General features: G+C 43.0%; 2 protein-coding genes across 2 annotated transcripts in view; one reads left to right on the forward strand and one right to left on the reverse strand.

The window, feature by feature from the left end:
* Positions 1-24,667, reverse strand: part of LOC123749468 (uncharacterized) — a gene marked incomplete in the record, with an annotated part of 443,575 nt that overhangs the window by 323,231 nt on the left and 95,677 nt on the right.
* LOC138357018 (nascent polypeptide-associated complex subunit alpha, muscle-specific form-like) overlaps positions 2,603-24,667 on the forward strand; it is a 45,741-nt gene continuing 23,676 nt past the window's right edge. The window contains exon 1 of the mRNA XM_069313552.1: positions 2,603-2,691. Coding sequence (XP_069169653.1) covers positions 2,603-2,691 — 89 coding nt within the window. The remainder of the gene's footprint in view (positions 2,692-24,667) is intronic.

Below are 24,667 nucleotides of genomic sequence, written 5' to 3' on the forward strand. Positions count from 1 at the left end.
TTTTGTTAAGACTTCTCTGGTGATGGTCTGGTTGTGGGAAGAGATTATATGTTCCTTAATGGAGCCCTGTTGCGTATGCATCGTTAATCGCCTGGAAAGAGATGTTGTTGTCTTGCCTATATACTGAGTTCTTTGAGTCTTACAGTCCCCAAGTGAGCATTTGAAGGCATAGACGACGTTGGTCTCTTTTAAGGCGTTCTGCTTTGTGTCTGGAGAGTTTCTCATGAGTAGGTTGGCAGTTTTCTTGGTTTTATAGTAAATCATCAATTGTATCTTTTGATTTTTGTCTGTAGGGATAACGTTTCTATTAACAATATCTTTTAGGACCTTTTCCTCCGTTTTATGAGCTGTGGAAAAGAAGTTCCTGTAAAATAGTCTAATAGGGGGTACAGGTGTTGTGTTAGTTGGCACGACCCAGCAGCAAGGAATCAAACCTTCACGATAAAATATCGCCAAGATCTGATTCGAAATCAGATACACAAGGCAGAAAATGAATTCAAAGGCAACAAAACGCAACTACTTCATGCTACAAAACAAGGCCTGGTCGAGGACCGGGCCGCGAGAACACTAAAGCCCCGAAATCATCTCAAGATAACCTCAAGAAGATAACCCTGTCAATTCCCCTGAAAATTTTGTAGGTGGTTATCATGTCTCCCCTTACTCATCTGTTTTCCAGGGTTGTGAGGTTCAGCTCCTTTAGCCTTTCCTCGTAGCTCATTCCTCTCAGTTCCGGGACCAGTCTGGCAGCATACCTCTGTATCTTCTCTAATTTCGTCTCATGTTTAACTAGGTATGGACTCCAGGCTTGAGCTGCATACTCCAGGAATGGTCTTACATAAATGGTATACAGGGTCCTGAACGATTCCTTACACAAGTTTCTAAAGGCAGTTCTTATGTTGGCCAGTCTAGCATATGCCGCTGATGATATCCTTTTGATGTGAGCCTCTGGGGACTGGTTCGGTGTGATATCGACCCCCAGATCTTTCTCTCTATTTGACTCTTGTAGGATTTCACCTCCTACATGGTACCTTATGTTCAGCCTTCTGCTCCCTTCGCCTAATTTCATTACCTTACACTTTCCTGAGTTGAACTTTAGCAGTCATTTTCTAGACCATTCCTCCAGTTTGTCCAGGTCATCCTGTAGTCTCTGTCTTTATCCGTCTTGATTCTTCTCATAATTATTGCATCATCAGCAAACATTGAGAGGAATGAGTCTATACCCTCTGGAAGGTCGTTTACACATATTGGAAACAGGATGGGTCCAAGTACAGAGCGCTGTGGAACCCCGCTGGTGACATCTCGCCACTCTGATGTCTCCCCCCTCACCGTTACTCGCTGTTTCCTGTTGCTTAGATACTCCCTTATCCACTGGAGCACCTTCCCTTTTACTCCTGCCTGCTGCTACAACTTTTGTAACAGCCTTTTTTGAGGTACTGTGTCAAAGGCTTTCTGACAGGCCAAGAAAATGCAGTCTGCCCACCCTTCTCTTTCCTGCCTAATTTGTGTTGCCTGGTCATAGAATTCAATTAGGCCTGTGAGGCACGATTTACCATCTCTGAACCCATGCTGGTGGTGTGTTACAAAGCTGTTTCCCTTCAGATGCTCTCGAGCATTCTCCTCACGATCTTCTCCATCTCTTGTTGAGTTCTTCACACACCTCTTTGTCGTTCTCTGTGTATCTGTTCTCCCCTTTTCTCAGTTGCATCACTTGTTCCTTCACTGCTGTTTTCCTCCTGATGTGGCTGTGGAGCAGCTTTGGTTGGGTCTTGGCTTTACTCGCGATGTTATTTTCATACTGTCTCTCTGCTTCCCTCCTCACTCTGATGTACTCATTTCTGGCCCTCTGGTATCTCTCCCTGCTCTCTGGTGTTCTGTTGTTCCTGTAGTTTCGCCATGTTTTTTTACTAAATTGCTTTGCTGCTGCGCATTCCTGGTTGAACCACGGATTCTTCTGTTGATTTTCATTTTTCTCCTTTTGGGCCGGGATAAACCTGTCTGCAGCCTCCTGACACTTCTGAGTGACATAATCCATCATATCCTGTACAGTCCTGTCTCTGAGTTCTGTTTCCCCTGGTATTCCCATTAGGAAGTTCCTCATCTCGTCATATTTTCCTCTTCGGTAATTTAGTCTTTTTCCTTCCAATCCCATCCTTGGATAGGTTATCCCTACTTCTACCAGATACTCATATATCAATACACTGTGGTCACTCATTCCTATGGGGGCTTCATATTTGACTTACCTTATTTCCGAGTCATTTAAGGTGAATATCAGGTCGAGTCTAGCTAGTTCGTCATTTCCCCTCATTCTTGTGGGCCCCCTGACATATTTGCTCAGAAAGTTCCTTGTACTCACTTCCAAAAGTTTAGATCTCCATGTATCTTCACCTCCATGTGGGTCCCCATTCTCCCAGTCTATCTTTCCATGGTTGAAATCGCACATGATTTCACAATCACGTGTGTGTGTGTGTGTGTGTGTGTGTGTGTGTGTGTGTGTGTGTGTGTGTGTGTGTGTGTGTGTGTGTGTGTGTCTGTCTATCGACGCAATATTTGGAATCCATCGTCAGAATAGACATTCAAGAGTTGGTTCAATCAAAGTTAAGACATGAGCATCCTACTCCACTCGAGTGAGATAGACATGAGCATCCTACTCCACCAGACCGAGATAGACACGCAGCATCCTACTCCACCAGAGTGAGATAGACACGCAGCATCCTACTCCACCAGAGTGAGATAGACACGCAGCATCCTACTCCACCAGAGTGAGATAGACACGCAGCATCCTACTCCACCAGAGTGAGATAGACACGCAGCATCCTACTCCACCAGAGCGAGATAGACACGCAGCATCCTACTCCACCAGAGTGAGATAGACACGCAGCATCCTACTCCACCAGAGTGAGATAGACACGCAGCATCCTACTCCAACCGAGTGAGATAGACACGCAGCATCCTACTCCACCAGAGTGAGATAGACACGCAGCATCCTACTCCACCAGAGTGAGATAGACACGCAGCATCCTACTCCACCAGAGTGAGATAGACACGCAGCATCCTACTCCACCAGAGTGAGATAGACACGCAGCATCCTACTCCACCAGAGTGAGATAGACACGCAGCATCCTACTCCACCAGAGTGAGATAAACACGCAGCATCCCGCCACTAAGGTTGCATATTGCACAAATATGTCAACGAGATCAAAAAGCAAAGATCATTGCTTAACAAAATTGCAATACCTCCAGAAAAAAACTCTTCACCACAGCATTGTTCAAACTTTTAAGCCTCTCGATTAAGATGATAATTAGTTTGATACCTTTAGAGGCTAATTAATCTCCTTCATTTTCTGGACGATTTTGCAGAATGATATATCCATCGAGAACGGTGCAATAATGTTGAATAGCAATGGAATGTTGAATTTATTTAAAATTTTAAACATGTTTTAACATTGTTAGCTATGGGAAATAGCCAGCATACGCTCGCACGCGCGCGCGCGCGCGCGCGCGCACACACACACACACACACGCGCGCGCGCGTGTGAGAGAGAGAGAGAGAGAGAGAGAGAGAGAGAGAGAGAGAGAGAGAGAGAGAGAGAGAGAGAGAGAGAGAGAGAGAGAGAGAGAGAGAGAGAGAGAGAGAAAGTACTTCGTGAAATGGACAGAGAGAAAGATTTCGGAGTTGATATCACACCAAACCTGTCTCCTGAAGCCCACATAAAAAGAATAACATCTGCGGCATATGCGAGGCTGGCTAACATCAGAACAGCATTCAGGAACCTGTGTAAGGAATCATTCAGAACCTTGTATACCACATATGTAAGACCAATCCTGGAGTATGTGGGCCTCCAGCATGGAGCCCGTACCTTGTCAAGCACAAGACGAAGCTGGAAAAAGTTCAGTGGTATGCCACTAGACTAGTCTCAGAACTAAGAGGCATGTGTTACGAGGAAAGACTGCGGGAAATGCACCTTATGACATTGGAAGACAGAAAAGTAAAGGGAAGACATGATCACTACCTTCAAAATCCTCAGGGGTATTGACAGGGTAGAGAAGGATAAACTTTTTAACACGGGTGGTATGCGAACAAGGGGACACAGGTGAAAACTGAGTACCCAAATGAGCCACAGAGACGTTAGAAAGAACTTTTTTAGTGTCAGAGTAGTTAACGGATGGAATGCATTAGGCAGTGATGTGGTGGAGGCTGACTCCATACACAGTTTTAAATGTTGATATGATAGAGCCCAGTAGGCTCAGGAATCTGTACACCAGTTGATTGACGGTTGAGAGACGGGACCAAAGAGTCAGAGCTCAACCCCCGCAAACACAACTAGGTGAATACACCCGTGTTCGATTCCCGGCAGAGGCAGAAACAAACGGGCAGAGGTTGTTTCACCCTAATGCCCTTGTTACCTAGCAGTAAATAGGTACCTGGGAGATAGACAGCTGTTACGGGCTGCTTCCTGGGTGTGTATGTGAAAAAAAAATCAGTTGACTGATTGATTGACAGTTGAGAGGAGGGCCGAAAGAACAGAGCTCAACCCCCGCAAAGCGGAACTAGTTGAATACAACTAGGTGAATACACACAACTCGGCTTCCACAAGGAAGGAAGAAAGGGGAAAAGAACTATCAGCAGAAAGCGCCAGGCCATTACGACTATATAACACTGGGAAGGGGTCAGGATAAGGATTTGGGATGGGGTCTGGAGGAAAGGAAAGGTGCCCAACCACTTATGGACGGTCGGGGATTGAACGCCGACCTGCAGGAAGCGAAACCGTCGCTCTACCGTCCTCTCCTTTACAAGGAAGGAGAAACAATATTCATTAATGTACCACAATATCAAAATAAACATCGAGATGAGCCATGATAAACATTATACAGATTTATATACAAAACATTACTATTAGTGCTTTGTAAACATGATGAAGTCATGTTTACATGACCCCGAAGTTTACATTTTTACATTTTGACCGCTGACAAAATATAACATTGTAAATGTTGCCCATTTTGAAAACTCCCATATTATGAAGTCTTCGAAAAGTTGGCCAATATTTATTTTAATTTACATTCTTCACTACATTGAATTTTACCACAAATTCGTGTATAATTCGAGAATTTACCTGAGGGACTCTATCTCTCTCTCTAATAGCCTCGACGAGGACAGGAAGCCGGCGGCTTGTGAAAGGTTTCAATAACTGACTTTCATGGAGAAAACATTTTAGCCATTGATCCAGTTAATCAGATGCAATTAAATAAAAAATATGATTAAAGAGCTATTTAGAATCCTGATTAATCGTTATACTGTGTTGTTGCTCTTGTAATCTGGATCATATTCGGCACTCAGAGGCTCTGATAGGCGCATGAGTGTTCCTGACTGTGAAGTACAATCAACTAACTACTGTGTAATTCTGCAGGATGTTCTGATCAGTTCTAACAGCCACGTCAGAAATAAAGCAAACCCACCATCCTTTCAGACATTTTCTGACTGAAAATGAACCCTCCCCTGAAACTGAACCCCTCGTTAAAGGGGGTTCAGCCCCCTGATACCCTGGCGAGTATCAGGGATCAATGGAAGTGTACGAAATGGCTACTGACACTCCAAATAGTTTAACTATGGCCTGAAATCCCATGACACATTACTCTGTTGTTCAGCAATTAATCCGGTTCAGCGTGTTATTAAGTAGAGCGAGACAGAGCGCCGGAAAAAAAAAACATGTTAAAGAGAGACGTGTGTTGGGGGAACGGGTGTTTTTTTTGTGGGGACGGGTGTTGGGGGGGGGGGCGAGCGTTGGGGGACGGGTGTTGGGGGGGGGCGAGTGTTGGGGGACGGGTGTTTTTTGTGGGGACGGGTGTTGGGGGACGGGTGTTTTTTGGGGGGACGGGTGTTTTTTGTGGGGACGGGTGTTGGGGGACGGGTGTTGGGGGGACGGGTGTTTTTTGTGAGGACAGGTGTTGGGGGGAGGAGGGTGTTTGTTGTGGGGACAGGTGTTGGGGGACGGGTGTTTTTTTGTGGGGACAGGTGTTGGGGGGAACGGGTGTTTTTTGTGGGGACAGGTGTTGGGGGGAACGGGTGTTTTTTGTGGGGACAGGTGTTGGGGGGAACGGGTGTTTTTTGTGGGGACGGGTGTTCGGGGGACGGGTGTTTTTTGTGGGGACAGGTGTTGGGGGGCGGGTGTTTTTTGTGGGGACAGGTGTTGGGGGGACGGGTGTTTTTGTGGGGACAGGTGTTGGGGGGACGGGTGTTTTTTTGTGGGGACGGGTGTTGGGTGGACGGGTGTTGGGTGGGCGGGCGTTTGTTGTGGGGACAGGTGTTGGGGAACGGGTGTTTTTTGTGGGGCAGGTGTTGGGGAAATAACATCACATGAGACCAGAAGGCATGTCAGGATGTGCAGAATACCCCCGTTGAAGAGCAGAGGTGCAACAGGTACTCTGAGAGAGAACTCTATCAACATCAGAGGCCCGAGACTGTTCAACACGCTTCCACTACACATAAGGGGCATAACTGGCCGACCCCTCACAGTGTTCATGAGAGAACTCGATAAACACCTCTAAAGGATACCTGATCAACCAGACTGTGAGTCGTACGTGAGGCTGCGAGCAGCCGCGTCCAACAGCCTGGTTGACCAGTCCAGCAACCAGGAGACCTGGTCGACGATCTGGTCGACGATCGGGCCGCGGGGACGCTAATCCCCGGAAACACCTCATGGTAACCTCAAGGTATAGTTACCCTGGAAGCATGATTACATGTCCAGGGATGGCAGTTCGATCCCATGGCAGTGACATCCTCGCCCAGATACATCAGATTATTGTGACTGCATTATGCACCATTCATTATTATGTCGCGTCAAACAAGCGTTATTTTTTTATGAAAAATTCCATCCACTTTAAAAAAAAAAAAACTTAAAGCGAAGTATATAAGTATATTAATATAACCGTTTACACCAGACTAAATGCTAATAGTTTTTAGTAGATTCAAAAATTTTCAATATGTTTGCGAAATCCATCATGTATTTATTCAGCGGTAAAAAAATAAATTTTGCAATCGAAAACAATTAAATTATTTACTCTTCTTTTTATTTTTTGTCATATACCGTGTTCTGCCCCCCCCCCCCTTTTCCCGTCCCCTTTTTTTTAATTTATCAAACTTCAGACCCAAATAAATATTCTCTGAAGAAATCCACAAGGGCCGTGACGAGGATTCGAACCTGCATCCGGGAGCATCCCAGACACTGTCTTAATCGACTGTGCTTGTGGGTTTGTTCACTTGATGCATCACGTTAGTGATGATCTCTGTGTGTAAATATTCTCTATTATATAAAAAACGAACATTTCAAGTTTGCAATGAGAGGTTTCTCCAAGTTCCTCGAGAGAGAGAGAGAGAGAGAGAGAGAGAGAGAGAGAGAGAGAGAGAGAGAGAGAGAGAGAGAGAGACAGAGACAGAGACAGACAGAGACAGAGACAGAGACAGAGAGAGAGAGTGAAGCAATTTCAATTATCAAACCCCCACATAAGAGAGAGATATGCCTCACAACCCACCATTAAACTCTCACACACCACCTAAGACCCTGGCTCGCTCTGACGCGCGTACTCAACTTACCGGTTCGATACCCGTCACGGACAGTAGGCCTATTTGTTCACTCAGTATCACTAAAGATTCCTTGGAAGCTTCAATAATGCTTGAACTAGTAGGCCTAGTGTTCAGCTGTTCTAATTATATGTTATATAAAAGCTTGGATGATGAACATTATTATTCATTATTATTCATCATTATCGTTCATTATTATTAATAACAAAATGCAAGCTTGAATAATGAAGGAAGTTGGCTTGTGTTGGCTTGTAGGGCAGCAGTATGAGGGAATATGTAGGGCTATGTTGAGGTACTGGCTTGTTGAGCAGCAGTATGTGGGAATATGTAGGGCTATGTTGAGGTACTGGCTTGTTGAGCAGCAGTATGTGGGAATATGTAGGGTATGTTGAGGTACTGGCTTGTTGAGCAGCAGTATGAGGGAATATGTAGGCTATGTTGAGGTACTGGCTTGTTGAGCAGCAGTATGTGGGATATGTAGGGCTATGTTGAGCAGCAGTATATGGGAATATGTAGGGTATGTTGAGGTATAGGCTTGTTGAGCAGCAGTATGTGGGATATGTAGGGCTATGTTGAGGTACTGGCTTGTTGAGCAGCAGTATGAGGGAATATGTAGGGCTATGTTGAGGTACTGGCTTGTTGAGCAGCAGTATGAGGGAATATGTAGGCTATGTTGAGGTACTGGCTTGTTGAGCAGCAGTATGAGGGAATATGTAGGCTATGTTGAGGTACTGGCTTGTTGAGCAGCAGTATGAGGGAATATGTAGGGTATGTTGAGGTACTGGCTTGTTGAGCAACATTATGAGGGAATATGTAAGGCTATGTGAGAGATGCTGAAGAGTCGAGATGGAAGGTTATGACGTATTTAATTACATTGAAATAATGAGATGGAAGCAAGAGAGAGCCGAGGTTCTCTTATCTTAAAAAAATGAGGTGATTTGTCTGGAGCTGTGATCCCAGGCTGTGTGATCCTAGCCTGTGATCCCAGGCTGTGATCCCAGGCTGTGATCCCAGGCTGTGTGATCCTAGCCTGTGATCCCAGGCACCAGCCCAGCTCCTCATGCGTGGTGAGTGTGAGTGCCAGTACACTAGGCAGTGCCACTGGGGAACTTGAAAACGAGGCACTTGAGGACAAGGTGAAAATTAAACCCAGCTTCCGTTGCATTTGCTCCCGTTCACAAACGTCCGCTTTCGCACCTTGTTGCACTGTTGTAAAAACACTTTAACACACTCATTATATTTTGTGAGGGGCACTTGTAGAAACTGTGAGGAGGACATGTAGGAGTTTCTTTGGTTTGTGTATCTTTCAGTTTTTTTTTCTGGATAAAAGGACTTGGATTGGAGCAGTGATTTGCTTCTCTTACTTATATATCTATATATATCTATATATACATTTTATACGACGTGGATGAAGGGGTGGATGAGTTTCCATATACTTAGTGGTGGTCCAGGAAAGGTTGAAAGTTTCAGTGGGGTATCAGTTAGGTAATGAGGTCCTTCGTTAGTGTGAGTTTCCATAGACCGTGTTCGTAGAACAGCAGACTCGTACTCTTAAGACCTGAGTTCGAATCTTCTATAATCCAAGCGAAATAAATGTCGTTACTTATATATATATATATATATATATATATATATATATATATATATATATATATATATATATATATATATGTATATATATATATATATATATATATATATATATATATATATATATATATATATATATATATATATATAACAACCTCAAACCAACGAGAAACGGAGAAGGAAAACGTTTCGGCCGAGGGTATATATATAAAGATTCCCACCCCACATCCCGTCCCTGGGGAGCCGACTCCGACCTGGTAATTACAGCCTTCGCTAATGTTATTGCGGCCACCAATACCCGCTGACAAACACCAGCATCTCGCGGGGACAATATCCGCGGAGATCACCATGGTGACATCTCCCTCGGGCACACTTACATGCGGTCAGCAGGGAGGCTGGCGGTGTGTGTGTGTGGGTGTGTGTGTGTGTGTGTGTGTGTGTGTGTGTGTGTGTGGGTGTGTGTGTGTGTGTGGGTGTGGGTGTGTGTGTGTGGGTGTGTGTGTGTGTGTGTGTGTGTGGGTGTGTGTGTGTGTGTGGGTGGGAGTGTGTGTGTGTGGGTGTGTGTGTGTGTGTGTGTGAGAGTGTGTGGGTGTGTGTGTGTGTGTGTGTGTGTGGGTGTGGGTGTGTGTGTGTGTGGGGGGGGGTGGGTGTGTGTGTGTGGGGGTGGGGTGGGTGGGTGGGTGGGTGTGTGTACTCACCTAGTTGTACTCACCTAGTTGTGTTTGCGGGGGTTGAGCTCTGGCTCTTTGGTCCCGCCTCTCAACCGTCAATCAACAGGTGTACAGATTCCTGAGCCTATCGGGCTCTGTCATATCTACACTTGAAACTGTGTATGGAGTGAGCCTCCACCACATCACCCCCTAATGCATTCCATTTGTCAACCACTCTGACACTAAAAAAGTTCTTTCTAATATCTCTGTGGCTCATTTGGGCACTCAGTTTCCACCTGTGTCCCCTTGTGCGTGTTCCCCTTGTGTTAAATAGACTGTCTTTGTCTACCCTATCAATCCCCTTCAGAATCTTGAATGTGGTGATCATGTCCCCCCTAACTCTTCTGTCTTCCAGCGAAGTGAGGTTTAATTCCCGTAGTCTCTCCTCGTAGCTCATACCTCTCAGCTCGGGTACTAGTCTGGTGGCAAACCTTTGAACCTTTTCCAGTTTAGTCTTATCCTTGACTAGATATGGACTCCAATATGGATATGGATATGTGTGTGTGTGTGTGTGTGTGTGTGTGTGTGTGTGTGTGTGTGTGTGTGTGTACTCACCTAGTTGTACTCACCTAATTGTGCTTGCGGGGGTTGTGCTCTGGCTCTTTGGTCCCGCCTCGCAACTGTCTATCAACTGGTGTACAAATTCCTGAGCCTATTGGGCTCTATCATATCTACATTTGAAACTGTGTATGGCGTCAGCCTCCACCACATCGCTTCCTAGTACATTCCATTTACTAACTACTCTGACACTGAAAAAAGTTCTTTCTAATGTCTCTGTGGCTCATTTGGGTACTCAGCTTCCACCTGTGTCCTCTTGTGCGTGCGCCCCTTGTGTTAAATAATCCATCCTTGTCCACCCTGTCAATTCCCCTGAGAATTTTGCATGTGGTGACCATGTCTCCCCTAGCTCTTCTGTCTTCCAGCGACGTGAGGTGCAGTTCACGTAGTCTGTCCTCATAACTCATGCCTCTTAGTTCTGGGACTAGCCTAGTGGCATACCTATGAACGTTTTCCAGCTTCGTCTTGTGCTTGATCAGATACGGGCTCCATGCTGGAGCCGCATACTCCAGGATTGGCCTTACATATGTGGTATACAAGGTTCTGAACGATTCCTTACACAGGTTCCTGAACGCTGTTCTGATGTTAGCCAGCCTCGCATAGGCCGCTGATGTTATTCTTTTGATGTGGGCTTCGGGAGACAGGTTTGACGTGATATCAACTCCCAGATCTTTCTCTCTGTTCGTTTCCTGAAGGACTTCATCTCCCATTCGGCATCCAGTGACTGACCTCCTAGTTCCCCCTCCTAGTTTCATTACCTTACATTTACTTGGGTTGAACTTTAGTAGCGATTTGTCGGACCATTCCTTCAGTTTGTCTATGTCATCTTGTAGCCTCATACTATCCTCCTCTGTCCTGATCCTCCTCATTATTTTTGCATCATCAGCAAACATCGAGAGAAACGAGTCAACTCCTTCTTGAAGATCATTTACGTATATCAGAAACAGTATAGGTCCAAGGACTGATCCCTGTGGGACTCCACTGGTGACTTCCCGCCACTCCGAGACCTCACCCCTCACGGTGACTCGCTGTGTCCTGTTGCTTAGGTACTCTCTTATCCAATGAAGTACCTTTCCTTTCACTCCTGGTACTGTGGTGCTGTGTCAAAAGCTTTCTGGCAGTCCAGAAATATGCAGTCTGCCCACCCCTCACTCTCTCTCTTGCCTGATTTTTGTTGCCTGGTCATAGAACTCAAATAAACCTGTTAGGCATGATTTGCCATCTCTGAACCCATGCTGGTGTTGTGTTACAAAGTTCCTTCGCTCCAGATGTTCCACTAGCTTTTCTCTCACAATCTTTTCCATCATCTTGCATGGAATGTAAGTTAGGGACACTGGCCTGTAGTTCAGTGCCTCCTGCCTATCACCCTTCTTGTATATTGGGAATACATTGGCCGTCTTCCAAATTTTTGGCAGTTCACCTGTTACCAGTGACTTGTTGTACCCCATAGAGAGTGGCAGGCACAGAGCTTCTATTCCTTCCTTTAGAATCCATGGTGAGATATTATCCGGGCCTATAGCCTTTGTCACGTCTAAATCTAGCAGATGCTTCCTCACCTCCCCACTGGTAATCTCAAACTCCTCTAGTGGTGTCTGGTTAATTATTCCTTCTCTTATCTCTGGAACTTCTCCTTTCTCTATTGTGAAGACCTCCTGGAATTTCTTACTGAGTTTCTCAAACACTTCCTTGTCGTTTGTATTGAATCTGTCTGCCCTGACGCCTGGGGCACTTGACAGCTGAGTGGACAGCGCTTCGGATTCGTAGTGCTGAGGTTTCGGGTTCGATCCCCGGTGGAGGCGCAGACAAATGGGCAAAATGTTTCTTTCACCCTGATGCCCTTGTTACCTAGCAGTAAATAGGTACCTGGGAGTAAGACAGCTGCTACGGGGGTTACGGGGGGGGGGTTAACAAAAAGGAGGCCTCGTCGAAGACCGGGCCGCGGGGACACTAAGCCCCGAAATCATCTCAAGATAATCTCAAGATAGCCCCTATCCTCAGTTTCATTATCTGTTCCTTCACTGTTATTTTTTTCCTGATGTGGCTGTGCAGCAATTTAGGTTGAGTCTTTTGCTCGCTATGTCATTTTCATATAGGGGATTGACCGCCGACCTGCATGAAGCGAGACCGTCGCTCTACCCTCCAACCCAAGTAGTTGGGGATAGATAAAGACAAAACAAAACCACTCCAGATACCTCCCCCCCCCACCAACCCTATCCCCTCCCCCCCACGAACCCTATCCCCTCCCCCCCCCCCCACCAACCCTATCCCCTCCCCCCCCCCTCACAGGCTCACCCTAAATTGTCCCGTCTTAACCAGCGACTCATCCAGGTCGACCTCATCAACACTCATCAGCTGGACGTCTCCCACAATATCATCAACCAGATCCTGGTTGAAAGATCAACTCTCTTTCTAAACTTTTCAATAATGCGAAAGAAGAACTCTAACTGGGTGACAGGACGCTGGAAAATGTCTAAAAAAAAAACACTTCGTGGACGCACAAGCAATTAAGAACTCTGATTAAACAGGCAAGCGCTGTTCTGAGAGCAGTTCCGAACACATTAATGTTCCAAACACAGTAGTGTTCCAAACACATAAGTGTCTCAAACACATGTGTCCCAAACACATAAGTGTCCCAAACACATAAGTGTTCCAAACACATGTGTCCCAAACACATAAGTGTCCCAAACACATAAGTGTTCCAAACACATAAGTGTCTCAAACACATGTGTCCCAAACACATAAGTGTCCCAAACACATAAGTGTTCCAAACACATAAGTGTCTCAAACACATAAGTGTCCCAAACACATAAATGTTCCAAACACATAAGTGTCCCAAACACATAAGTGTCCCAAACACATAAGTGTCGCAAACACATAAGTGTCCCAAACACATAAGTGTTCCAAACATAAGTGTCCCAAACACATAAGTGTCCCAAACACATAAGTGTTCCAAAAACATAAGTGTTCCAAACACATAAGTGTTCCAAACACATAAGTGTTCCAAACACATAAGTGTTCCAAACACATTAGTGTTCCAAACACATAAGTGTCCCAAACACATAAGTGTTCCAAACACATAAGTGTTCCAAACACATAAGTGTTCCAAACACATAAGTGTTCCAAACACATAAGTGTTCCAAACACATAAGTGTTCCAAACACATAAGTGTTCCAAACACATAAGTGTTCCAAACACATAAGTGTTCCAAACACATAAGTGTCCCAAACACTTAAGTGTCCCAAACACATAAGTGTCCCAAACACATAAGTGTTCCAAACACATTAGTGTTCCAAACACAATAGTGTTCCAAACACATTAGTGTTCCAAACACATAAGTGTTCCAAACACATAAGTGTCTCAAACACATAAATGTTCCAAACACACAAGTGTTCCAAACACATAAGTGTCCCAAACACATAAATGTTCCAAACACATAGTGTTCCAAACACATAAGTGTTTCCAAACACATAAGTGTCCCAAACACATAAGTGTTCCAAACACATAAGTGTTCCAAACACATAAGTGTTCCCAAACACATAAGTGTTCCAAACACATAAGTGTTCCAAACACATAAGTGTTCCCAAACACATAAGTGTTCCAAAACACATAAGTGTTCCAAACACATAGTGTCCCAAACACATAAGTGTTCCAAACACATAAGTGTTCAACACATAAGTCTTCCAAACACATAAGTGTTCCAAACACATTAAGTGTTCCCAAACACATAAGTGTTCCAAACACATAAGTGTTCCAAACACATAAGTGTTCCAAACACATAAGTGTCCCAAACACATAAGTGTTCCAAACACATAAGTGTTCCAAACACATAAGTGCTTCCAAACACATAAGTGTTCCCAAACACATAAGGTTCCAAACACATAAGTGTTCCAAACATTCCAACATAAGTGTTCCCAAACACATAAGTGTTCCCAAAACACATAAGTGTTCCAAACACATAAGTGTTCCAAACACATAAGTGTCCCAAACACAAGTGTTCCAAACACATAAGTGTTCCAAAACATAAGTGTTCCAAACACATAAGTGTTCCAAACACATAAGTGTCCAAACACATAAGTGTTCCAAACACATAAGTGTTTCCAAACACATAAGTGTTCCAAACACATAAGTGTTCCAAACACATAAGTGTCCAAACACATAAGTGTCCCAAACACATAAGTGTTCCAAACACATAAGTGTTCCAAACACATAAGTGTTCCAAACACATAAGTGTTCCAACACATAAGTGTTCCAAAACATAAGTGTTCCAAACACATAAGTGTTCCAAACACATAAGTGTTCCAACACACACATAAGTGTTCCAAACACATAAGTGTCCCAAACACATAAGTGTTCCAAACAACATAAGTGTTCCAAACACATAAGTCTTCCAAACACATAAGTGTCCCAAACACATAGTGTTCCAAACACATAAGTGTTCCAAACACATAAGTGTTCCAAACACATAAGTGTTCCAAACACATAAGTGTTCCAAACACATAAGTGTTCCAAACACATAAGTGTTCCAAACACATAAGTGTTCCAAACACATAAGTGTTCCCAAACACATAAGTGTCCAAACACATAAGTGTTTCCAAACACATAAGTGTTCCAAACACATAAGGTCTCCAAACACATAAGTGTTCCAAACACATAAGTGTTCCCAAACACATAAGTGTTCCAAACACATAAGTGTCCCAAACACATAAGTGTTTCCAAACACATAAGTGTTCCAAACACATAAGTGTTCCCAAACACATAAGTGTTCCAAACACATAAGTGTCCCAAACACATAAGTGTTCCAAACACATAAGTGTCCAAACACATAAGTGTTCCAAACACATAAGTGTTCCAAACACATAAGTGTTCCAAACACATAAGTGTCCCAAACACATAGTGTTCCAAAACACATAAGTGTCCCAAACACATAAGTGTTCCAAACACATAAGTGTCCCAAACACATAAGTGTCCAAACACATAAGTGTTCCAAACACATAAGTGTCCCAAACACATAAGTGTTCCAAACACATAAGTGTTCCAAACACATAAGTGTCCAAACACATAAGTGTTCCAAACACATAAGTGTCCAAACACATAAGTGTTCCCAAACACATAAGTGTCCCAAACACATAAGTGTCCCAAACACATAAGTGTTCCAAACACATAAGTGTTCCCAAACACATAAGTGTCCCAAACACATAGGTTCCAACACATAAGTGTCCCAAACACATAAGTGTTCCAAACACATAAGTGTCCAAACACATAAGTGTCCCAAACACATTAAAGTGTCCCAAACACATAAGTGTTCCAAACACATAAGTGTCCCAAACACATAAGTGTCCCAAACACATAGTGGTCCCAAACACATAAGTGTTCCCAAACACATAAGTGTTCCAAACACATAAGTGTCCCAAACACATAAGTGTTCCCAAACACATAAGTGTCCCAAACACATAAGTGTCCAAACACATAAGTGTCCCAAACACATAAGTGTTCCAAACACATAAGTGTCCCCAAACACATAAGTGTCCAAACACATAAGTGTCCCAAACACATAAATGTTCCCAAACACATAAGTTGTCCCAAACACATAAGTGTCCAAACACATAAATGTTCCAAACACATAAGTGTCCCAAACACATAAGTGTTCCAAACACATAAGTGTTCCAAACACATAAGTGTTCCAAACACATAAGTGTTCCCAAACACATAAGTGTTCCAAACACATAAGTGTTCCAAACACATAAGTGTTCCAAACACATAAGTGTTCCAAACACATAAGTGTCCCAAACACATAAGTGTTCCAAACACATAAGTGTTCCAAACACATAAGTGTTCCAAACACATAAGTGTCCCAAACACATAAGTGTTCCAAACACATAAGTGTTCCAAACACATAAGTGTCCCAAACACATAAGTGTCCCAAACACATTAAGTGTTCCAAACACATAAGTGTTCCAAACACATAAGTGTTCCAAACACATAAGTGTTCCAAACACATAAGTGTTCCAAACACATAAGTGTTCCAAACACATAAGTGTTCCCAAACACATAAGTGTTCCAAACACATAAGTGTCCCAAACACATAAGTGTTCCAAACACATAAGTGTTCCAAACACATAAGTGTTCCAAACACATAAGTGTTCCAAACACATAAGTGTTCCAAACACATAAGTGTTCCAAACACATAAGTGTTCCAAACACATAAGTGTTCCAAACACATAAGTGTCCCAAACACATAAGTGTTCCAAACACATAAGTGTTCCAAACACATAAGTGTTCCAAACACATAAGTGTCCAAACACATAAGTGTTCCAAACACATAAGTGTTCCAAACACATAAGTGTTCCAAACACATAAGTGTTCCAAACACATAAGTGTCCCAAACACATAAGTGTTCCAAACACATAAGTGTTCCAAACACATAAGTGTTCCAAACACATAAGTGTTCCAAACACATAAGTGTCCCAAACACATAAGTGTTCCAAACACATAAGTGTTCCAAACACATAAGTGTCCCAAACACATAAGTGTTCCAAACACATAAGTGTTCCAAACACATAAGTGTTCCAAACACATAAGTGTTCCAAACACATAAGTGTTCCAAACACATAAGTGTTCCAAACACATAAGTGTCCCAAACACATAAGTGTTCCAAACACATAAGTGTTCCAAACACATAAGTGTTCCAAACACATTAGTGTTCCAAACACATAAATGTTCCAAACACATAAGTGTTCCAAACACATAAGTCTTCCAAACACAAGTGTTCCAAACACATAAGTGTCCCAAACACATAAATGTTCCAAACACATAAGTGTCCCAAACACATAAATGTTCCAAACACATAAGTGTTCCAAACACATTAGTGTCCCAAACACATTAGTGTCCCAAACACATAAGTGTTCCAAACACATAAGTGTCCCAAACACAAGTGTTCCAAACACATAAGTGTCCCAAACACATTAGTGTTCCAAAAACATAAGTGTTCCAAACACATAAGGTCCCAAACACATAAGTGTTCCAAAACACATAAGTGTTCCAAACACATAAGTGTTCCAAACACATAAGTGTTCCAAACACATAAGTGTTCCAAACACATAAGTGTTCCAAACACATAAGTGTCCCAAACACATAAGTGTTCCAAACACATAAGTGTTCCAAACACATAAGTCTTCCAAACACATAAGTGTTCCAAACACATAAGTGTTCCAAACACAATAAGTGTTCCAAACACATAAGTGTTCCAAAACACATAAGTGTTCCAAACACATAAGTGTTCCAAACACATAAGTGTCCCAAACACATAGTGTTCCAAAACACATAAGTGTCCAAAACACATAAGTCTTCCAAACACATAAGTGTCCCAAACACATTAGTGTTCCAAACACATAAGTGTTCCAAACACATAAGTGTTCCAAACACATAAGTGTTCCAAACACATAAGTGTCCCAAACACATAAGTGTTCCAAACACATAAGTGTTCCAAACACATAAGTGTTCCAAACACATAAGTGTCCCAAAACACATAAGTGTTCCAAACACATAAGTGTTCCAAACACATAAGTCTTCCAAACACATAAGTGTCCCAAACACATTAGTGTTCCAAACACATAAGTGTTCCAAACACATAAGTGTTCCAAACACATAAGTGTTCCAAACACATAAGTGTTCCAAACACATAAGTGTTCCAAACACATAAGTGTTCCAAACACATAAGTGTTCCAAACACATAAGTGTCCCAAACACATAAGTGTTCCAAACACATAAGTGTTCCAAACACATAAGTCTTCCAAACACATAAGTGTTCCAAACACATAAGTGTTCCAAACACATAAGTGTTCCAAACACATAAGTGTTCCAAACACATAAGTGTTCCAAACACATAAGTGTCCCAAACACATAAGTGTTCCAAACACATAAGTGTTCCAAACACATAAGTCTTCCAAACACATAAGTGTCCCAAACACATTAGTGTTCCAAACACATAAGTGTTCCAAACACATAAGTGTTCCAAACACATAAGTGTTCCAAACACATAAGTGTCCCAAACACATAAGTGTTCCAAACACATAAGTGTTCCAAACACATAAGTCTTCCAAACACATAAGTGTTCCAAACACATAAGTGTTCCAAACACATAAGTGTTCCAAACACATAAGTGTTCCAAACACATAAGTGTTCCAAACACATAAGTGTCCCAAACACATAAGTGTTCCAAACACATAAGTGTTCCAAACACATAAGTCTTCCAAACACATAAGTGTTCCAAACACATAAGTGTTCCAAACACATAAGTGTTCCAAACACATAAGTGTTCCAAACACATAAGTGTTCCAAACACATAAGTGTCCCAAACACATAAGTGTTCCAAACACATAAGTGTTCCAAACACATAAGTCTTCCAAACACATAAGTGTCCCAAACACATTAGTGTTCCAAACACATAAGTGTTCCAAACACATAAGTGTTCCAAACACATAAGTGTTCCAAACACATAAGTGTTCCAAACACACAAGTGTTCCAAACACATAAGTGTCCCAAACACATAAGTGTTCCAAACACATAAGTGTTCCAAACACATAAGTCTTCCAAACACATAAGTGTCCCAAACACATTAGTGTTCCAAACACATTAGTGTCCCAAACACATAAGTGTTCCAAACACATAAGTGTCCCAAACACATAAGTGTTCCAAACACATAAGTGTTCCAAACACATAAGTGTCCCAAACACATAAGTGTCCCAAACACATAAGTGTCCCAAACACATAAGTGTTCCAAACACATAAGTGTTCCAAACACATAAGTGTCCCAAACACATAAGTGTCCCAAACACATAAGTGTCCCAAACACATAAGTGTCCCAAACACATAAGTGTCCCAAACACATAAGTGTCCCAAACACATAAGTGTCCCAAACACATAAGTGTCCCAAACACATAAGTGTCCCAAACACATAAGTGTTCCAAACACATAAGTGTCCCAAACACATAAGTGTTCCAAACACATAAGTGTCCCAAACACATAAGTGTCCCAAACACATAAGTGTCCCAAACACATAAGTGTTCCAAACACATAAGTGTCCCAAACACATAAGTGTCCCAAACACATAAGTGTCCCAAACACATAAGTGTCCCAAACACATAAGTGTTCCAAACACATAAGTGTCCCAAACACATAAGTGTTCCAAACACATAAGTGTCCCAAACACATAAGTGTCCCAAACACATAAGTGTCCCAAACACATAAGTGTTCCAAACACATTTACCTACACATGCGCTGCTACTACACCTGGCGACTGTGGCGACAGAAAAGAAAAATCATAATTAATATTTCTTAACAAAATAAGAACAAAATACGAATAATGTCAAGAACTATTAATTTGCTGACATAATATTTTAGAGGAAGAAAAACACAGTAGAAATTGCGTATCTTAAACTAACAAAAAATCGTATTATTGAATCACGTTCTTGTGAATTTTTTTCATTAGTAGAAATTAATATAGTTTGTTAAATTATGATATGATAATATTTATACAAATTATAATGATTATTAGTATAAATGTTAATATATGTTTAATTTGGTAAAAATTGAGAGAGCTAGTTAACAATAGTTTCTCAGTAGGTTCAGTATTTTATTTTTTATAAAAATAAGAATTACGTGTGGAGAGAAAGAGAGAGGGGAGAGAGAGAGAGAGAGAGAGAGAGAGAGAGAGAGAGAGAGAGAGAGAGAGAGAGAGAGAGAGAGAGAGAGAGAGAGAGAGAGAGAGAGAGAGAGAGAGAGAATGTGTAAGCTCGATTCTTCAATGACCATGAATAGCCACGTGCTGGGCCTTAGCAAGCAAGAAAGGCAAGAAACTGAAAGCACCAAGACATATATATATCTGTCACCTCCTGGACAGCAGAGGTTGCAAAACCTTTAGTGAAGTTTACTCCCCTGGATAAACCCCCTCCCCCCTCCCCCCATCCCAATATATATCTGAATTCTAAACTAAGGATGAGACGAAGAACAATTCTGAAGAAAACTCATCTTTAGCCTCGACCTTTCTGGTTAAGGAACGGTCAAGAACATGATATAACCCACATAAACTGCCAAACTGGTATGATGGACCCAATGACATGCATTACGCCAATGGTCTATATAGCTTCCCCAAATCTGCCTCAAGTTCGCGAACAACCAGCAGCAGTTGACAGATCACAACACAAGACGCTCAGCCGTCATCAACAGCTTTATGAGTCAACACAAACAAGTGTATGGATGTGTTTGTTGAAGTGAACTTCAATAAAACACAAAGCCAAACAGACAAACAGAGACGCAGACGCACCCAGACAAACAAGATAGAATGGCACAGACGATAGACAGACGATAGACAGTCACAGAAGACAGACGCAAAGGATAGACAGACACACACGATAACCAGACACACAGGATACTTATACACAAAGGATAACTGGACACAAAGGATAACTGGACACAAAGGATAGACAAACACACACGATAACCAGACACACACGACAACCAGACCCACACAATAACCACACACACACAGGATAACCCCCAGACAGGATAACCAGACAGAAAAGATAACCCGACACAGAATAACCCGTCACACAAGACAGCCAGACATACAGGATAACCAGACACACAGAATACCAGATAGAAATGATAGCCAGGCACACAGGGTAACCACACACAGGTTAACCAGGCACAAAGGTTAACCAGGCACAAAGGATAACCAGACATACAGGATAACCAGATACACGGGGTAACAAGCCACACAATATAGCCAGACACACACAAGACAACCAAACACAAAGGTTAACCAGATATACAGGATAACCAGACACACAGGATAACCAGTCACAAAATATAACCAGATACACGTGATAACCAAACACACAAAATAACCAAACACACAAGATAATCACACACAAAGGATTACCAAGCACACAGGATAACCAGACACATAATATAACCAAACACACACAAGATAACCAAACACGCAAGATAACCAAACACACAAGATAACCAGACACGCAAGAAAATAAAACACACACAAGATAACCAAACCGCAAGATAACCAAACACACACAAGATAACCAAACACGCAAGATAACCAAACACACACAAGATAACCAAACACGCAAGATAACCAAACACACAGGACAGTCAAATACACAATAATATACATTCCAAAAGACAAAAAAAAAAAGCAGTATCAAAATTGAGTTGTTCAAGCAAGCAAAAAAATGACTAATAGCAAAATATTGTTGCAAATTTATCCCTTTTAAGTTGCAAGACTAAACCAATGGTTGCAACCTTGAACAAGGCTCCGACCTTGGACCGGCTCCGCTCGGCTCCGACCGGAGTGGGTCGGCCGAGCGGACAGCACGCTGGACTTGTGATCCTGTGGTCCTGGGTTCGATCCCAGGCGCCGGCGAGAAACAATGGGCAGAGTTTCTTTTTACCCTATGCCCCCTGTTACCTAGCAGTAAAATAGGTACCTGGGTGTTAGTCAGCTGTCACGGGCTGCTTCCTGGGGGTGGAGGCCTGGTCGAGGACCGGGCCGCGGGGACACTAAAAAAGCCCCGAAATCATCTCAAGATAAACTCAAGATAAGCCGCATGAATTTATCATCTCCGTCCCTGCGTATCTCTCTGGTGGTCCAAGCTACCATTTTCACCTCGAAATAAAACTGACTACATTAGACAAAAAGATAAAACTAGATAAAGATAGAAGACACTAGATAAAACTGACAATATCTTTGTCTTCGCTAGAGCTAAGGGGGGGGGGGGGGGGAGTTAATGGGCCGGGTGTCATATAGAATTAAGTTCACGTTTCGCTCTTCCCCATCTATGCATAATACTTTAATGATCGTTAACGCACTCTAGTCCTTAGCGGAAATTAATAACGCCTCACGTGACAGCTGAGCTCTGCCTTGCTAACGACGGTTTAGGCTGGAACACACGCGCGCGCACACACACACACACACACACACACACACACACACACACACACACACATAGAAATAGAAGACTGGGCGGACTGCATTTTCTTGGATTGTCGGAAAGCCTTTGACACAGTACCGCATAAGAGGGTGGTACATAAGCTGGAGAGACAGGCAGGTGTAGCTGGTAAGGTGCTCCAGTGGATAAGGGAGTACCTAAGCAATAGGAAGCAGAGAGTTACGGTGAGGGGTGAGACCTCCGATTGGCGTGAAGTCACCAGTGGATTCCCACAGGGCTCTGTACTCGGTCCTATCTTGTTTCTGATATATGTAAATGATCTCCCGGAGGGTATAGATTCATTTCTCCCAATGTTTACGGATGATGCCAAAATTATGAGAAGGATTAAGACAGAAGAAGACTGTTTGAGGCTTCAAGAAGACTTAGACAAACTGAAGGAATGGTCGAACAAGTGGTTGTTAGAGTTTAACCCAACCAAATGTAATGTAATGAAGATAGGTGCAGGGAGCAGGAGGCCAAATACAAGGTATCATCTGGGAGAGGAAATCTTTCAGGAGTCAGAGAAAGAAAAAGACTTGCGAGTTGATATCACGCCAGACCTGTCTCCTGCAGCACATATCAAGAGGATAACATCAGCGGCATATGCCAGGCTGGCCAACATACGAACGGCATTCAGAAATTTGTGTAAAGAATCATTCAGAACTTTGTATACCACATATGTCAGGTCAATCCTGGAGTATGCAGCCCCAGCATGGTGTCCATATCTAGTCAAGGATAAGACTAAACTGGAAAAGCTTCAAAGATTTGCCACCAGACTAGTACCTGAGCTGAGAGGTATGAGCTACGAAGAGAGACTGCGGGAATTGAACCTCACTTCGCTGGAAGACAGAAGAGTTAGGGGGGACATGATCACTACATTCAAGATTTTCAAGGGAATTGATAGGGTAGATAAAGACAGGCTATTTAACACAAGGGGCACACGCACAAGGGGACACAGGTGGAAACTGAGCGCCCAAATGAGCCACAGAGATATTAGAAATAACTTTTTAGTGTCAGAGTAGTTGACAAATGGAATGCATTAGGCAGTGATGTGGTGGAGGCTGACTCCATACACAGTTTCAAGTGTAGATATGATAGAGCCCAGTAGGCTCAGGAACCTGTACACCTGTTGATTGACGGTTGAGAGGCGGGACCAAAGAGCCAGAGCTCAACCCCCGCAAACACAACTAGGTGAGTGCAACTAGGTGAGTACACACACACACACACACACACACACACACACACACACACACACACACACACACACACACACACACACACACACCGAACCTGTCCCCAGAGGCCCACATCAAAAGAATATCATCAGCGGCATATGCTAGACTGGCCAACATAAGAACTCCCTTCAGAAACTTGTGTAAGGAATCTTTCAGAACCCTGTATACCACTTATGTAAGACCAATCCTGGAGTATGCAGCTCCAGCCTGGAGTCCATACCTAGTTAAACACAAGACAAAGTTAGAGAAGATTCAGCGGTATGCCACCAGGCTCGTCCCGGAACTGAGAGGATTGAGCTACGAGGAAAGGCTAAAGGAGCTGAACCTCACATCCCTGGAAAACAGAAGAGTAAGGGGAGACATGATAACCACCTACAAAATTCTCAGGGGAATTGACAGGGTGGACAAAGACAAACTCTTCAGCACGGGTGGGACACGAACAAGGGGACACAGGTGGAAACTTAGTACCCAGATGAGCCACAGAGACGTTAGAAAGAATTTTTTCAGTGTCAGAGTAGTTAATAAATGGAATGCACTAGGAAGTGATGTGGTGGAGGCTGACTCCATACACAGTTTCAAATATAGATATGATAGAGCCCAGTAGGCTCAGGAATCTGTACACCAGTTGATTGACAGTTGAGAGGCGGGACCAAAGAGCCAAAGCTCAACCCCCGCAAGCACAATTAGGTGAGTACAATTAGGTGAGTACAAACACACATGTATAGTGATAATGCCAAAATTATGAGAAGGATTAAGACAGCTGAGGATAGCAAGAGGCTACAAGATGACCTGGACAAAAGGAAGGAATGGTCAAACAAATGGCTATTAGAGTTTAACCCGAGCAGATGTGTAGATAGAGGATAGGTGTAAGGAGCTGGAGGGCAGATGCAAGGTACCATTTGCAAGATGAAAGCCTTGAAGAATCAGAGCGAAAGATCTGGAAGGGTTGAAATCACTTCAGACCTGTCTCTTGAAGCCCACATTAAGAGGATATCA

This window comes from Procambarus clarkii, chromosome 75 (genome assembly GCF_040958095.1).
Source record: "Procambarus clarkii isolate CNS0578487 chromosome 75, FALCON_Pclarkii_2.0, whole genome shotgun sequence".
NCBI lineage: Eukaryota > Metazoa > Arthropoda > Malacostraca > Decapoda > Cambaridae > Procambarus > Procambarus clarkii.